The following is a 16851-nucleotide window of genomic DNA, read 5'->3' as shown; positions in this document are numbered from 1 at the left end:
CTGCTTTATGATGCATGGACTGCTGCGGGGTGTGCATGGAACCCAGCAAGAGGGGAAGCCAGAGACCAGCTGGAGGCTACTGAAGTAGTACAAGAGAGATCTTCCAGGGTCTATGTGACTCAGCCACTGGAGATTTGCTGTTCTTGCAATACAAAGTAAAATAATCTAAAAATTATTCAGAGAATTTGAACAGCAAAGGTCAAATGTCTGGATAATTCAAGCCTCAAAATATATTTGGGAGTCTGTACAGTTATCTGAACTGGCAGTCAAAAATCATTGTCCAACTTCACAGCATAGTAATTTATCTCTGTCCCTTGCTTTCTGCCAATTTAACCTAAGGGAAGTGGATTTGAAAACTATAATTGGCAGAGTGGGATTGTAGGACCTTTAAATCAAATTCAGATCAGGCAAATTAGCCTCATTTTTGCCAGAGAAAAGTGCTCAGTTGCGCCAGATGACAATTTTGTAGCCTAAACTATTTGCATTGGCTCTGCCTACCTTCTGAATTGCTAATTCTCAGTTTAAGCACAGCTGCACATGCAAGACAGAGTTAAGAACTAGAAGCTGTGTCTTGGATAAGTGTATACATTAGCCTGGATAACTCCACTCTGTGAGTCTGTTTTTACAAACAGAAGTACTTAAAAAAAAAAAAAAAAAAAAAAAAAAAAGAGGATCCTGAAGATCAAATGTTATATAGACCAAAATCCCTTCTCCTCTGGGAGGTAAGTGAAGGTTTAACGTAGATACCCAGTTTCAAATGGAAACAAATACAGATCAATCACAAGGACTCCTAAAAGTCCTATCATGATTAAAAGGATGCTCCATCTTGAACCTCCAGGTTGGTATATTTACTTTGATGGAAATCATTGGAAAATTGTTCAACATGCTTCACTGTGCCTGGGTAGATGTGCTTTCTGGGCACTGGTTGCAGTTCCCGTCAGTCAGGCACTTTCCTGGAACACTAAAATGTATAGATTACACTCAATCAAAGAGAGATTGCCACCACTGTCGCCGAAATTTACACAAATATGCACTGTAACTGAATAAACAACGAAACTAACGACCTTGTTCTGCATTAATCTCCAGATTGCTCTGTTGGTACTGCCCTTGCCTTTGGGCAAGGGAATATAAAAAACAGTGAAAGGGAATAAAGGAGAAAGGAGAGAAAATGAGTGGGAAATATCAGAGAGGGAGACAGAACATGAGAGACTCCTAACTCTGGGAAACGAACAAGGGGTGGTGGAAAGGGGAGGCAGGCCGATGGGGGTTGGGGGGGGATGAGGTGACTGGGTGATGGGCACTGAGGAGGGCACTTGATGGGATGAGCACTGGATGTTATGCTAGATGTTGGCAAATTGAACTCCAATAAAAAAAAAAAATACAAAAAAAAAAAAAGAAGAAGAAGAAGGTTGTGGCTTTGGCTTCTCACTTCAGACCAGGGATTAGACTCTGGCTCAATGCTGACAGAACCCAAGGTCCTGCCTGTTCAGTCCAGGAGGCCTGAAAAACTACAGGGGCCTCCATCTTAAGAACTTCATTTATCTCAATTCAAGACAGACCTCATAATCATACCTACTGAAGAAACAGATTAATAAAAGTAAGAAAAATCCTTTAACCGTGTCTCCCCATTCAGAGAGTTTATTTTCTCGAAGGTTTTCCTTGAGTATTTTCAGGCCCTCACAAGACAAAAATCCTCAGTGTCTTGGTCTATGTTCTCTCTCCAGGCAAAAATAAATTTTAACGTGGCTGCATCTATAAAGAAGGGTGAAAGGAAGGACTGAAGTTGACAGTGAACTTGATCAGCATTCACTTCTAATCTGGGATATTTGGGGAAAGAAAAATTAGAACTAGAAGGTGTCTCCTAAGTGTCCCATTGCTACAGAGTCCCTACAACAGCATTTGCAAACTCTGAGTGCTGCTACCAGCAGGAGGCAGCCAAAAGAGATGGAACTCCTCAGAAGGACTCTACCTGGGCAGCCTTGGGCCACAGTAAAAGAAGACTGGAACCAGAACCCTGGAAACCTCCCCCTACTCCTGCTTTTACCACTTCATACACAGGTATCACTGGAAACCTTATCTTGGGAGGTGGAGCCCAGGAAATGACCCCATTGGAGGAGTCACCTTAAGTTAGGAAGGATCATGCATGAAGCACACTCAGCTAAATGTCCTAAGTGCTACACAGGTGGCAGCTCCGTCACTTCACACCCAGCCTGAACCATAACCTTTATTGCCTTGTAAACTTGAGATGCCTCAGTCTGAGATATGTAATCACATTCTATTCTGAAACATACATTCTGATGGTATTTACACAGTCCCAAGAAACATCTCTTTACACACTTTTCTAGTCACCTCCTCCCCGTGTACTTAAAGCTGTTGTTAAGTATTTTATCTATCTCATAGGCCATCATACTACTAAGGTCGTTCTCAGAGTTATTACAAGCTGTGTCAACTGCCTCACAAAATAATATTCTGCTTTCGGTGTCATTTGTCTATATCAATTTATCTGTTCATTAAGAGGTAACAAATACTAAGATGATTTTGGTGCTTTTGTAACACAACTGTTGCAGATGTGGAGATGGTCAAAGCATGGGTGTGTATATGAAACCATTCCCATTTACTTCTGTGGTAGAGATTCCTAGTGCCTTAGTCTGATTTTGCAATTTACAGGTCTCCTGAAGAATCATCTTTGCTTCATGAACTACTAATACATTAGTATACACCTTCACATGCATTATCTCACTGAATGCTTACAACAATCTTATCGAGTAGGCCGTTATTACAGCCATTCTGCAGAAAGGAAACTGAGTCTGGGAGAAGTTAAATGCCTTGCCTGAGGTGAGAGCATGACAGGAGTGACACAGCCCACCTCAGACCCAGGATTTCCGACTCTGCATTACAGTATTTCAAAGCAGTTTCTTCATACCAGTTACTTCTGAAACAACAGAATACTGCTCAAGAAATATATTCCAAAGGGGGCCTTGTGGTTTCCTAAACTATAAAGACAAACTTTCTAGCTAGTCTCCTGTAGGAAAAGATCTCAGAACTCTGTCAATAAGAGGATTTTAAACCAGAGACACCAGACAGTGAATGCTTTTATTAAAAACAAAACAAAACAAAAAACAATACTAACATCGGTTTTGCAGGATCTAACTTCTGTGGGAGAAAACTATGTAGTGCACCATATCGTGTGTAGCAAAAGAAGCACTACGTACAATGAACACACACGCGTGTGTCCACGTTCTCCTCCCAAATGTGCTACAAAAGAAAGTGAGAAGCATACTAAAATAAGACAATATTTATGGCTCCAGAAATTCGGCTTCACATAACAGCAATTATGAACAAGATATTTTCCCTAATAAAATTAACTGCAAGACAAAAATCTGGAGGAACTAAGTGCTTCCCTATGTCGTCTTTATTTTATTCCATGTGCTGGAGAATGGTTGTGGGGAAAGAAAGGCAGAGGAGAGTAAAAAAAAGAGCAGAAGGAGAAAGAGAGTCATAGCGAGACGGCCTCTGCTAAGGGGTTGGTTTTGCTTTAGAAACTGGAATGTGTCCAGGCTTGATTTTTTATTTTCAATTCACATTTCAGATCCAGCTCCCCAAACTCTTTGATCTTTCTCCCTGTCTCCTTACCCGGAAGAGAACCCTTGGCCTTCTCAGCTGGGAGCTGGGAGCACACGTGGAAAGCCTGGCTCGGATCCATATTCTTGCCAAATTTAGTCACACAAAGGGGCCTGCGAGGGAAAAAAGAAAGGATGAAAGCTGCAGCCGCCACGACTTCAAAGGCCATGCCGCCGAGCCGGGCCCTGCGCAGGCGCCGCCCTCCGAGGATATAAGGCGCGGCTCGCGCGCGCGGGGCAGCCTCTCCGCGCCGGGCCCCGCGCGTCCCCGGCCGGGGGAGCGCGTGGACGGGACCGGGCTGCGGAGGGAGGGGCCGGAGGGGCCGGAGGGCCGGAGGGGCGGGAGGGGCGGGCCGCCCAGCCCGTGCTAGTCCGGTCGCCGGGCCCGAGGCCCGTCCCCACGCCGAGTCAGGGCGCCGGAGAAAAGTTTTCAGACAGGAGGGAAAGGAACTTTACGTGCAGCCCACCGCCAGGCAGGCCGTCCGCTGGTCTGCAGGTTTACTCCGGGTCGCACATCCATTCCACTCCATTCCAGACGTAGCCCCGGGTCCCCGGGGGGTGGGGGGGTTGACAGGGGTTCCCGTTGCGTCCCAGCCCTGAAGGCGCGTGGCGGGGGCCCCCCTCCGAACCCGCCGCCCCATGTCCCCCGGTTCCCGAGCGGAGTCACCCCGACTTGACTCCTGTCGTTCCGGGCGGCCCCGGGGTGGGGAGCCATCGCTTCCCGGGGGACAGAGGGTCGGCTGGTGCTAGACGGGGTGGGGCCCTCCTTCGCGGGCCTCGGGAGGACGCAGCTCCCCGGACGGGCGCGCCGCGGGCGCCGAGCTTGGCCCGCGTCCGCACGAGCGCGGGAGGAGCGGCGGGAGGGCCGGGCGGGGTGCCGAGCTGCGGGGTGCAGAGCTGCGGGGGCCCTCGGGCGCGGGCCTCGCCGACGCCGGGAGCCTGCACGCGGCCGAATCTGCGAGCCACATTTCCGCGGGGCTACGGATCGTTGCCGCGGCGAGGGAGGGGGGTGCGGCGGCCTTAGGAGGAGACCCCAAGAGGCGGAAGAACCCCTGGGACACACACGGCCCTTCAGCTCGCCCCCCTCCCCGCCCCCCTTCTCCTTTCCGCGGAGTCCCCTAAACTGGAGCGCCCCAAGCACTCGGTCTCCCGGCGAAGGCCGGGGCGGGGAAACCGAGGGCGCCGGAGTCCCGTCCGTCTCTGCAATCCCGGTATTCGTTTTTCTAGTTCTTCATCGTCCTTGCTCCTCGAGCGTCCTCGAGCATCCGCTTGCGTTAGGCCCCCGCCACCTCCTTCCTTTGGGATCCCACCAAAGTTGTAGCTGGGGGAGAGAGTCCAGGCCACACAAAGGGGAAAACCCGGAGTCTGGGCGGGAGGTGAGGACCGAGGGGGCGGAGAGCGCTCCGGAGGGCACCGCGCGTTTCTCTCCTCCCTGTAATTAAGGACTCACTACGGAGTGTGTGTAGCCGCGTCGACTTGGCAGCAAAATCGCCGGGGGGGGGGGGGGGGGGGGGGTAGGGGTCTCTCCGTGGCGGGGGGGGGGGCATCCTCCCAGTTCCCCGGCCCTGCGGACCTCGGGGCCCGTCTCCGCTCCCACCCACCTCCACCCCCCACCCCCCACCCCCCGGTTCCGGCTCGGGGTGGGCGCCCGGTCCCCCACGCGCAGAGCCCGGCACCGAGGGAAGTGTTGCTCTCAAACAAGTCACCGTCCGCTCCCAAACTAAACCCAAACCAACCAAAGCCACCAAGAGGGGAAAAACCAACAGCAATCCAGCCAGCCCCTAGCAATTGTTTCACGGTCAGAATTAAATCACATCAAAACGCCCCCTGAAACCCACATCCTGAAGGAGTGAACCTGCAACAGCCAACCTCCAGTCGTTCGCTCGAGTTCACACGAACAACCCGCCTCTACATCCGAGGGAAGAGGGCGGCGGGCGGCGGCGTTTCTCCCGCGCCGCACCCACCACATCCCGGGCTGTATGTGCACCCAAAGCAGCTGCATATATAATAGCAGCCCCCACACGATCTCGCAAAGACCTCCCGGCGGCAGAAATGCCTTTGGCTGGTACATCGCCGAACCTGTTCGGGGAGAAGGACCGTCTTTCCTAGGGTGACTTCACCCCTCCCGAAGGGGCCCAGCTTCCCAGCACCCCACCACCACCCGCCACCCCCACCCCAGGAAAGACAGACTTCGCGGGGAAACGTCCACCTCTCTCCCAGATAAAGCTTTAAAAGAATTTGCACGAATGCTTTCTCGCCTCGTAAAGCCCCCGTTAAGTTCAGCCCATCTCAAGATTTGCAGCGATGCTAGGGACAATCCGTCAACAACCGCACGCCGCAAGGAGGACAAACAGCCACAGAGAGAGCAAAGCGCTGGTGATTTCGTTAGAAACGTTTCCGTAAGAGAGGGTTACCGAAAAATTCCAAACAAAGCCACCTACCCTCGGTCCTTCTAGTGAACAGTTCCTACTAGTTATTATTCCCCAAACTCCCATCTCCTCGAGCTCCTAATCTCCAGGACACCTGGAGCTGAGCTCCCCAAAGACTCTGGGAGTCCAGATAATTAACATGAGGGAGAAAATGGGATTCGAATTAGTTGCAACACTTAAACAGGGAGATGAAGGAGTCGTCATTTAATCTCTCCTTGGCTCCCAGAAAATATTCTATGGCCATTCTGTGTGCCCCCCACCCCAATTCCACACCCTCTCAATATTTTGAACCCTTACTCTGGCTACTTTGTGAAACTGCATTTCCCAGCTCTTTTCCTACCAGCCAAATTGGCACATTTATTGGGAGGACTTTTGACTTTACTTTCCCACATTTCTTTTAGAACAGAGGGTATTAATGTCTGACATAGCTACATGTTCACATCACTGGTACTTTACACTCACATTGGTGCCTGACTTCAAGGGAAGTTGACTACCGCCATCAATTTTTAAAAAATGGTTTTTTTCCAATCTTTTTTACTATTGTCTTACAGACATATTGTATTAGAATATTCTTTTCTTCTTTAAGGCTTTGCATTGTCAGCTATTTAGAGTGTGTTTAATGTTTTACTCTTCCTGCCTTCCGTCACTAGCTCCCTAATTTTACCCCAATCCCCCAAATAGAATATGTGTGACAACTGACCATGCTGTATATGACCAATAGAACCGTTTGATAGTATTTAAAATTGCTTTTTAGTAAATTTCCCATCCTGGGGCAAAGTTTTAAGTGCTCTTTTGGAGCACTGTTAAGGTCTTTACTTATATATAATGCCCAGCAGCATGCAGTTTTCTCCTTAGGAAAAGAGGGACCTTTGCATGACTATTCCTATAAAATAGAGCTAACGTCTGATTCTGTAGTGTTTTCCTTATTTTCAATTTAAGGTAGATGGAGACACATTTCTTCCTGCCTCTTGTTTACTGTTCTGAGGTTTTACAGATGGCTAGTGTATTAGGTATAATAATTTTGCCTGGATTTTTAACTGAGGGGGTTTTGAGAGCCAAGGAACAAAATGTAATGTGTTTTCAAACTTCAGCTTCGCTTATACTGTAACTTTCACAAAGCATCTCCTTAAAAGTCCTGTCCTTGTACAAAATGCATCAAAGAGATGGTGGTGCCTGGGGAATTTTTGAGGTTGGATTTCGGATTTGCATCTTCAAGGGTCCCTTTGAGTGCGCAGTCCGAGATGCCAGAGACTGCCCAGTCCTCCCTCCCTCTCTCTACAGGCATCCCTCTCCTGGGTCCCTTTGCCTTCTCCCTCCTTGGGTTGATCTTCCATTCTCTATGAGGTTCCCATACACTGTAGCGTGTATCTCCTGAAATCCAAGAGAGACCTAGCGCAACTCTCTCTGTACATCTCATGGTGAGGATGCACAGAAAGAGATCTTGTTTTAAAAGGCGACAATTAACATCCAGTCTTCAGTTTTTTCTTCTTTGTCCTATTTTTCTCGGTTAAGACCGGAGATTTAATTTTTGCTAACATGTGCTCCCTTGTCCTTTGACATTATAGTTTAGGAAAGTCACAACTCTCTTCCTTGTCCTTGTTTCCGTTTTCTTAGTTGAGCAATCTCTGTTATATTTTCCCCTTTTCCTTCTCTCTGTCCCCAATTCCCGCCTCATCCGCTCTGTCAGAGCATCTATCAATGTGGTGTCGATCACAGCTGCGGCGGCTTCTCTTTCATCTTCTTTGCCCTGCCAAAGGGAGGGAGGGAGAAGGAGGCGGGAAGGGGGTGGGCGGGCGAGACTGGCAGAGGAAGGTGCAGGGGGTACAAGAGAAAAGATACTTAGATGATGAAGTTAAACCGTTCTGGCAGAGTTTCTTGTCAATTTCACGCGGGCAAAGGGTGCTTCTCCGTGGGTTACAGGAAGCGCCGGGTCCTTCCTCCTCTCAGCGAGTTTCTAGATCCTTTAGGCGCGCGCGCACTGGCTCGCGCGCGCGCGCAGACACACACACGCGCCGACACACACACACACACACACACACACAACTAGGACTCGTCCTACAGGCTCTGGGAAAAGAAAAAAAAAAGTCCTCAATCACCACCTCCTTCTCGCCGCCCCCCCCGCCCCCCCAGCGGGCGGCCAAGGAGAGCTGGAGGCGGGGGAGGGGAGAGGGAGGAGAAGCGACGCAAGTGGGTAGCTCTTCAGCGCCAGCGAGGCGCGGGAGGAGGAGAAGCGGTGCGGAGGCGCAGCCGCTCACCTGCGGGGCAGGGTGCGGAGGAGGGACCCGGGCTCAGCACTCGCCGTACGAGGGCCCGGGACGCGCCCGGAGCCTCGAACGCGGCCAGGCTCGGGGCACCCCCCCCCTTCCCCTCGGCCGGGAGAACCCGAAGGGTGCAGCTCTTTGCTTTGACAGAGCGGCCCGGCGGCGGCGTGGAGAGCGGCGAGCGAGAGCGCCAGGCTGAGAAACTCGAGCCGGGAACAAAGAGGGGTCGGGCTGTGAGTGCGTGTCTGTCGGCTCGAGCGCCCGGCAGAAGCTTTCGGGTCCAAGGCCCCTGCTGTGCCTCCCCGAGACCCCGCCGCATCCTCCACTGCCGACTCCCAGCGCTCGCCGGCACAAACTTTATTCTTGGCAAACTTCTTCTCTTTCTCTTCCCTCCTCCTCCTCCTCCCCCTCCTCCTCCTCCCCCTCCTCCTCCCCCCCCACCTCCTCCTCCACCAGCAGATTAAATGCGCCTGGAGAAGGAAAACTGAAGCGAAAGGGAAGGAAATAAGAAGCTTTAAAAACGGACATCTCAACCCGGCGGCTCTTTAATTTTTTTTTTACCCTCCAGGAAGCGGACATTTCGTTATCTTCTGATTCTCCTTTGCACCCTGTGCGCTGGGGCAAACGGAGCCTTTGCGCCCAGGTCGCCTTCCTCGGAAAACAAACTCCCAAGTCGGCCACCGGGGAAGCTAGGGTGGAGAGGTTTGCGTAGAGACCCGCCGACGGACCCTCCTCGGCGCGTGGGAGAGTCTTGCCTCCTCCGGAACCGGCGTCCTCCGCGCACACCCTGGAGGCGCCGGGGGCGTGGGGTGGCCGCCGGGGCAGCCCAGCCTAGCACGCGCCCCGCAGCTCAGACGCCCCCAGAGGCGCCGGCGCCGGCGGCCTCAGCAGCCCAGCGCCCTTCGGCCGCGAGGGCGGGCGCCGGGCTCCGCGGAGTGGAGCGGAGCGCGCCGCCGGGGCTCGGGCACCGCCGCAGCTGCTCCGGCCTCGGGCCGCGGGCCCGGTTTCCGCCCGCTCTCCTCCCTCACGCATCCTTCCAGTTCTCCTTTTCCTCCTCCCCCTTTCGTTGATCCTCTGTCTCTCCTGCTGTCGCCTCGGGGGCTCCTCCAGCCGAGCGGAGATTGCAGAGCCGTCGGGATGCCCCAACTCTCCGGGGCCGGCGGCGGCGGCGGCGGGGGAGACCCGGAACTCTGCGCCACCGACGAAATGATCCCTTTCAAGGATGAGGGCGATCCTCAGAAGGAGAAGATCTTCGCAGAAATCAGTCACCCCGAAGAGGAAGGCGACTTAGCCGACATCAAGTCCTCCTTAGTGAACGAGTCCGAAATCATCCCGACCAGCAACGGACACGAGGTGAGCGGGCCGCAGCCCGGAGGTCCGAGAGGCGTGGCGGGTCCCCGGGAGGAGCCGAGGAGGAGGGAAGGCGCCGGGCAGCCGGGGCCGCCGGCCCCGAGGAGGTCCCTCGCCGGCGGGGGTGGGGTGGGGGTGGGGTGGGGGTGGGGGTGGGGGGTTGGACGGGCCCCCGGTCCACATTCTTCGTGTGCGTGCGTGCGTGTGTGTGTGTGTGTTGGTGGGAGGCGGAGGAGTGTGCAGGGAAGGTTACGGATCAGTGCTGAGGGTCGAGGAGGAGATTGTTGGCTCGGGGGCAAGACAAGCTGCCCTTAACCCGTAACGTGTCGCCTGCGGACTTTTTAGCGGGCTTGAGAGGGTGCGACGCATTAAAGCGAAGATGCCCGAACAGCACTAAGAAGTTCTTCCGTGGGACGGAGCAAAGTGCACCCCGCGCGCGCTCTCGGTAGAGGTCTCTGCCAAAGTGCGTTAAACCACCAAAGGCTTAGGTAGAGATGAGCGGAGCTGCAGGCGGAGAGGAAGAGGAGGCGGGCGTGGGCCGCGGACGGGCGGGGCGGTCCCAACCGCCGGGGAGCGCGGTTCGCGCGGAGCCGGCCAGCGGCGGGGGCGCGCGCCCCGGTCTCTGCGGCCGCCGCAGTCCCTGCGCCCCGGCCGGCGGCTGCTGGGAGCCGTGGGCGCCGCGAGCCGAGCCGAGCCGAGCCGCCCTGCGCAGGGGGGCGGGGGGCTCCCGGGACCGCGGGCAACACTCGGTCTCTCCAAACCTGGTCACTTAAAGTAAAAAAAAGCGCTTACACTTGGCAAGTTTGAGTCCGGCTCAGGCCTTCAATCTTTGCAGAAGAAAGGGGAGTCAGAGTGGAGACGTGGCGGAAGCCAGGGCACCCACTCAGGGAGTGGAAAGCGCGTTATCTGATCTCCCGGGCCGCTGCGGGCGACAGCGCAGGTAACCCAAGTAGAGTAAATAGAGACACGTGAGTGCCGGCGAGGGAAAGCCGCGAGCGAGCAGGACCGCGCGGAAGGGCTATTTTCAGGCGGTGGAGAGTTTCAGAAAGGGGGGTTGGGGTGGGCGGATGGACCCTGACACCCGACACTCCGCCGGCCACCCTCGGTTAACAACTGGGAAACAAACGCTTTGGAGGAAATCCGGTAGAAAAGTCCTGACGCTCAGATGATTTCACCAACGCTTTTTCCCTCCAAAGAAACTTGGAGGGTATACCCTTTTCCCTTAAATGGCATCCTTCTGCCCCCAAAAAGAAAGCCTGTGGTTTTGGGGGCGGGGACATTTTGGGTTTTAAACAACACGTTTAAGAACACTTCAGACTTACCTTCTTAATACCAATGGCGGGGGTGAGTACGCATTTGGAAGCCTGGGGGGCCTGGGTTCTAAGAACACAAGGGCGCTCGTGATCCTGCTCCTCGTATCTTTCATTACAACGTTCCAATTTGAAAGGTGGGGGGGGGGGGGGCTAGGATGCACGCAACTCCTCTTAAAGGGTTTGTGAATATGCATTCGGAGGAGAAGGTTACCTGGAGGACATATGTCCAAGGAACCAAATAACATCTGAAACAGAAGCAAACTCTTGCATTTATAGAGCAGCATCTTTTTCTGCTCATTTTGCTTGTCCTTTCGTATTCCATGAATAAATCTGCCACCCACTTCACATTTTCCGTTTTTGCTCTGGGAAGAAGGGTCCTACAGCTTGAAGCATAGAACCCAGGGATTAAGGCTCTGTTAATCTTTGCCAAGGTAGTAAGTGGGCATGGGGCAGACCAGAGAAGATGGTGAATGGGTAATACCACTGATTTGCACGTGGTTGAGTCTGGGTGGATGGTGGTTACCAGAACTGATATTAACTGGGCTACCTTTTAGATGTTTATAACTCAAGTCTCGAATTTTCCTCCCTTTAACCGCAGAGTAGTTCACTTTTTTCTTGTCAGCTTGCACTCAGCCAGCTGTGGTAGGTTTTAGGGAGGGGGTCTCCTGCTGGGACTGGCTTAGGACAGTCACCTTAAGACCCCTATCTGTAAGTGCCTAGTTTTTATTTTATTTTAGTTGCAAAATGGTATTTCTGCCCAATTTGAATTGGCTCTGATCAACCGTTCACAGTGGTTAAAGAAGCTATCAAAAGGATGAACCCCATTAAGTCAAACTCCTATCATACTAGGTATCTAAGTAGCCTTGATGTATTGTAATAATCAGCAGTCAGAGGAGCATGCGGATCTTTCCCAGATTTACTATACTGTTACTGTTTTTCTTAGTATTATTTATACTTTCTAGTCTTGGGTATATAATAATCACTTTAAAAATATGTGTTGAAAAGAAAAAGCAAAAGATTTCCAGGTTCTCAGCCCTAGCCTATCCCACTTAGGTTGATAAGATAGGTAGGTTGAGCCTCACCCAGTCCTCCTCCTTTGAATTACCAGTGGATACACACTTAATCACAAACTCAAAGTTGGTTTTCTTTTTTTGGGGATGGGGATTCTTGCTGTTAGGTGGCCAGACAAGCACAAACCTCTCAGGAGTCCTACCACGACAAGGCCAGAGAACACCCTGATGACGGTAAGACACTAATTCTATTTCTCCCAAGTTTATCATTTAATAGGTGCAATTTGTGAATATAGGTATATTTCTGATTTTTATTTGAGCCCAAGAAACAGGAATCAGATGTGATACGGCGGTGCCCACTATTTTAACAAAATGGGAAAGAAAACCCAGGAAACTCACTGCCTATTTCTCATGTATGATTTAAAAACTGTATCTGAATGAGTTAGGGGCCTTTGGATTTTAGTTGGCTTCTAGATTCTCTGTGGAAGAGGAAATGTCTATAATTTTTCCTTTTTTCCTTTTTTTTTTAGCCCAAGTTCTAATTGGCTTAGAACTTTAGTATTTTTTTTCTGGATTGTACAGAGTGACAGTCTATACCAATTTATTTTCCAACAAGAATAGTTTCAAATGGAGTTTCATTTGTAAAATTGCTGTTTCTTGTTGTAGTGAGAAGGCAGGCAGCGAACGCACTGACTAAATATGGCTCAGTAAATCAGAATCTAATTTGTAAAAATATAAAACTTTATTCTTAAAATTAGGACCTTTGCATGTGGAACATTATTATAGACTTTCTCCCCATTTCTAATTCTTACTCAAAACTTTAAAAATTGCATGTGTTTTTTAGATTTAACTAGAACTCCTTGTGACTTTAGAATAATCAAGTAATCTGTAGGGTTTTCTTGTTGAATAGTCTGCATTTCTGTTTTCCTTTGCTTACAGTTGGTTTGACCAGAATGGAGTGAGTGTTCATATATAATAAGTCAGCTAGGAAAAGAGGGAAGAGAAGTATAATATCAGAATTTCTTCAGAGCTACAAAGGAGTTATACAGATTAAGAAATGTATATGTTAAACACACAGATTTCTTTGGCAGAATGGTGTAGTATGTAAAAATAAGTCTCCTGGAGTTAATCCTTCGTAAATTTGGGTAATTGTCCATCTACTAGATATAACTCTTTCTCCCTCAATAAAATCTAGAAATTTTTTAGAAATCTAGTAGCACAGGTAGAATTTTTTACTTTGTTGCTAAGGTGGAGCATAACTTCAGGTGCGTAAATATGTGTGTGTGTGTGTGTGTGTGTGTGTGTGTATGGCTAGATGGCCTAATATGTTTATAAGACAGCTTTAGGTTTTGTGTGTTCTTTCACATGTGTATGTTTCTTGGTCCAGTTTGTTAGTTTTAGAACAAATTAAGTTAGTTGAATAACACTTATTTTTGTAAAAACACCAGTCAGTAGTGGAAGTAAATTGAACCACATGTTTTTAAAACATCTGTTTCACTGCTAAGCCATTTAAGAGAATAAATGCTGTCAATCTAAAATAGAGCATAATAATCCAGTTACAGTATTTTGTAAACAAATCCATTATGTAAGGTCTGGTTTGTCATAGAACTATTAGATTTTCAGATGAAAAATACACTGATATAAAAAGGAAGTCAGTGCATCATTGATTGTTATTTGGATTCCCTCAGGAAAGCATCCAGATGGAGGCCTCTACAACAAGGGACCCTCCTACTCGAGCTATTCCGGGTACATAATGATGCCAAATATGAATAATGACCCATACATGTCCAATGGATCTCTTTCTCCACCCATCCCAAGAACAGTGAGTAACACAATGATGATGCAAATTATTTTCAGAAGCGCAAGCTAATTTATATTTTAGCAAAATAGTTGTTTTTTAAAAACACATTGGAAGTACATTCATTCTATGTGAGGAGTTATTAGTAAATAAGACCTGCTGTGAGGAATGGCTGCCTTAAGAGAGTGCTACTTTTGATGTCTTAGACTTGGAATCTTAGCTTTTGTCTTATTGGTTAAGATGCATAAATAACAAATCTCCGGTTATCATGAAAGCAAGCAAAGTTAAATCAACAAATTCATGATTTTATATGTATTGTGCTTTTTATGCTGATGAGAGGAAAAATTGATTTAATTTTTCAGTTAGCTATGTACTGTATAGCTTTCACTGCCCATAGCTATCTAGAATCAGAACTATTTTAGCTTATTTGGGGCTGAACATTTAGAATGTTACTTCAGCTTTTAAGATAGTGTCTCATTTTGTTGCATTACCTGATGTTTTTTAAAAAGTCATTGTTATGGGGGGGGGGGGGTGCCTGGGTGGCTCAGTCAGTTAAGCGATTGACTGGGTTTCAGCTCCAGCGATGAGCTCAAGCCTCTGGTCAGGCTCTGTGCTTAGCATGGAATCTGCTTGGGACTCAATCTCTCTCTCTCTCTCTCTCTCTCTCTCTCTCTCTTTCAAATAAATACATTAAAAAAAAAAAAAAACAGTTGGCAAGGGGGTGGGGATAAGTGTTGAGAAAATACCCACTTGAAGATAACTCCAGTGAATATTATTCTTTTTATCTCATGGCTCAGTTAACTTTCAAAGTTCTAAAAATGCAATAGCAACATAACTGCATTTTGCAAATGTTTAGCACTGTGAAGAATTTCAAATATATCATTTGATGATATTTCTCTTTTGTTGGGAAGTGGAAACATCATTTATATAGTAAGAAAACACCTAAAGGGTAACTTACATACTATCTGAATGTGAAATGTGCTGGTGATGGAGTTCTCCCTGAATCGTCTCTCTCATGGTAGTGATGGATTTTCACTGATCTTTCAATATATTTACCCTATTTCAGCCTTTTTCTCCCTCTATCACCTAGCCTCCAGTGAAGAACGTGTGTGTGTGTGTGTGTGTGTGTGTACAGGGTCTTGAGGGTTTCAGTATGGCTGGCCTTCTAAGGAAACCCAGGATTGTGAAGATGGAACCCTATGGTCTTAGCCTTATTAGTCCAGTGCTTTCACAAAGTGAAAAAAAAAAATTCAGTCATGGACATCTAGGGAAAGTACTACTAACAATACCTCAGTGAACAGAATCTGGGATCTAGAAGATCCATCAAAGTAGCAGAGAGGAATCAATTATCAACAAGAGTATTTGTGTGATTATTTGTAGTCTCCAATTGTTAGAATGATAGGTATATGAAATAAATATACTCTATGTGGGCACTGTGATTTGGAAGTTCCTGTAATTATTTTTCCATAAATTTCAAAAAGATACTTGAACTTTCAAGTAGGGAATAAGATATTTCTGATTTTCATATAGCAGTTAAAATGGTGACCTTGGAGATTTTATGACGGTTGTCATAGGAAATAGTGTTTTCACATTTTATTTTAAAAGGCTTTTCAAATATTTAATGGTAGAAGTGTCTGTGTTGTACATATGAATGTCCTGCCTAAGAAGTGACTAATAAAAGCAAATACAGTTTAATAATTAGGGACTACCCCCAAATAAATGCTTCTGAGTTTTAAAATTTGTAGGAGATTTTTCTATTTGTTGAACTAAATAATGCAAACATATCAGATACTTTTTAATAGTTGGGACTGTTCTTTTTTTTTTTTAATGGTGAAAAGGAGAATATGTTTTAGATAAGGAATAATTGAAGATTTTTGTTGAAAGGCTTTTGAGGACAACAAATAATCTTTCTGACAAATCTAAATTGTAGTGTCTGACTTAGTAACATTAGAAAATAGCCCCTAAAATGATTTTAAAACATTTTTCAGCTGTAAACACGGTTAATGCTTAATAAGTATCTGTGGGCTTTATTCCTTAGTTAAGGCACTTCTTTCAAAACAATAATCTATTAAAAGTCAATATAATAAAAATCTGGTATAAATTATCCCTCAGCATCTTGAAAATTAAGCATTTCTTCTTTATTTATTTTAAAGATTTTGTTTATTCATGAGAGACAGAGAGAGAGAGGGGCAGAGACACAGGCAGAGGGAGAAGCAGACGCCATGCAGGGAGCCTGACATGGGCCTTGATCCCGGGTCTTCAGGATCAGGCCCTGGGCTGAAGGCAGTGCTAAACCGCTGAGCCACCAGGGCTGCCCAGCATTTCTTCTTTAAATCAGGATTTTCGCCTTTAGGTCTCTCCAGCCACCTGCCCCCCATACTAATCATTTTGAAATTTTGATAGCTTAGAAGGTATATATTGTTAGTACATATATTAAAATTTTGAGGTCAGTGAATTGAACAGTCATTCATTGTTTAGGAAAGATTTTGTGGCCAGAATAATGTTGGTGGGTGTAGGGTGGAGGAAAGGGGTGTGGTCAGGAAACAGTTACCTTACCTTGTTATCTGCTTTGGTTTATTATGTTACATTTTAGAATGCATTTATTTTAGACACATCGTCTTGCGATATTCTGCAGTTTGCACAATTACAGAATCTTTTCCGTTTTAACCACAAGGCTACATCCATTTTTTTTTTTAAAGGTCCTACCAAAGTGAGTTGCAGTCTTTGGTTCTTAATACCCAACAGCTGTTTTTAATGTGTTTGAGATCCAAAACACTAACCGGAAGGCAGCCTCTCTTATTCACCCCTAACCATGCTTCTGCCTTCTAGCTCTTTAACTCTGTCCTTAGCAGGACTTGGTGTTTGTGTAGCTGACATCCTCAGTGTTAAGTTTTCATCTAGGGTGTCAGGAGCAGGGTGACCATTTGTGTTTGAGCTTAAGGTGAGACCATACTTGAATTTGCATTACAAACAACTGCTTGTTTACTACATCTGCTGGTTGCAGGTGTTAGGGCCCGAAAAAACATCTGGGGGTGGGGGAGGGCCCTGACTGTCCCTTCCTCTCATAGAA

General features: G+C 48.0%; 2 protein-coding genes across 21 annotated transcripts in view; one reads left to right on the top strand and one right to left on the bottom strand.

Annotated features, from left to right (window-relative positions):
* Positions 1-11067, bottom strand: part of LOC144303841 (eukaryotic translation initiation factor 1-like) — a 140929-nt gene extending 129862 nt beyond the window's left edge. For 12 of the 14 annotated variants that reach the window (XR_013370818.1, XR_013370821.1, XR_013370819.1 and 9 more), the window contains exons 1-2: positions 10983-11067; positions 3634-3734 (exon numbers count right to left, since the gene is read on the bottom strand). The gene's annotated coding sequence lies outside the window, so the exon portion shown is untranslated. The remainder of the gene's footprint in view (positions 1-3633; positions 3735-10982) is intronic. The other 2 variants (XM_077882254.1, XM_077882255.1) reach the window with 1 other exon arrangement.
* The window catches only part of LEF1 (lymphoid enhancer binding factor 1), a 130102-nt gene continuing 122487 nt past the window's right edge, over positions 9237-16851 (top strand). For 2 of the 7 annotated variants that reach the window (XM_077882247.1, XM_077882245.1), the window contains exons 1-3: positions 9237-9663; positions 12151-12217; positions 13672-13805. In XM_077882247.1, coding sequence (XP_077738373.1) covers positions 9448-9663; positions 12151-12217; positions 13672-13805 — 417 coding nt within the window. In that variant the 5' untranslated portion in view covers positions 9237-9447. Of the gene's footprint in view, positions 9664-10656; positions 11005-12150; positions 12218-13671; positions 13806-16851 lie in introns of those variants that run through there. The other 5 variants (XM_077882246.1, XM_077882248.1, XM_077882249.1 and 2 more) reach the window with 5 other exon arrangements.

This window comes from Canis aureus, chromosome 33 (genome assembly GCF_053574225.1).
Source record: "Canis aureus isolate CA01 chromosome 33, VMU_Caureus_v.1.0, whole genome shotgun sequence".
Taxonomy (NCBI): Eukaryota; Metazoa; Chordata; class Mammalia; order Carnivora; family Canidae; genus Canis; species Canis aureus.
This window is presented reverse-complemented; position numbering and strand designations above follow the sequence as displayed.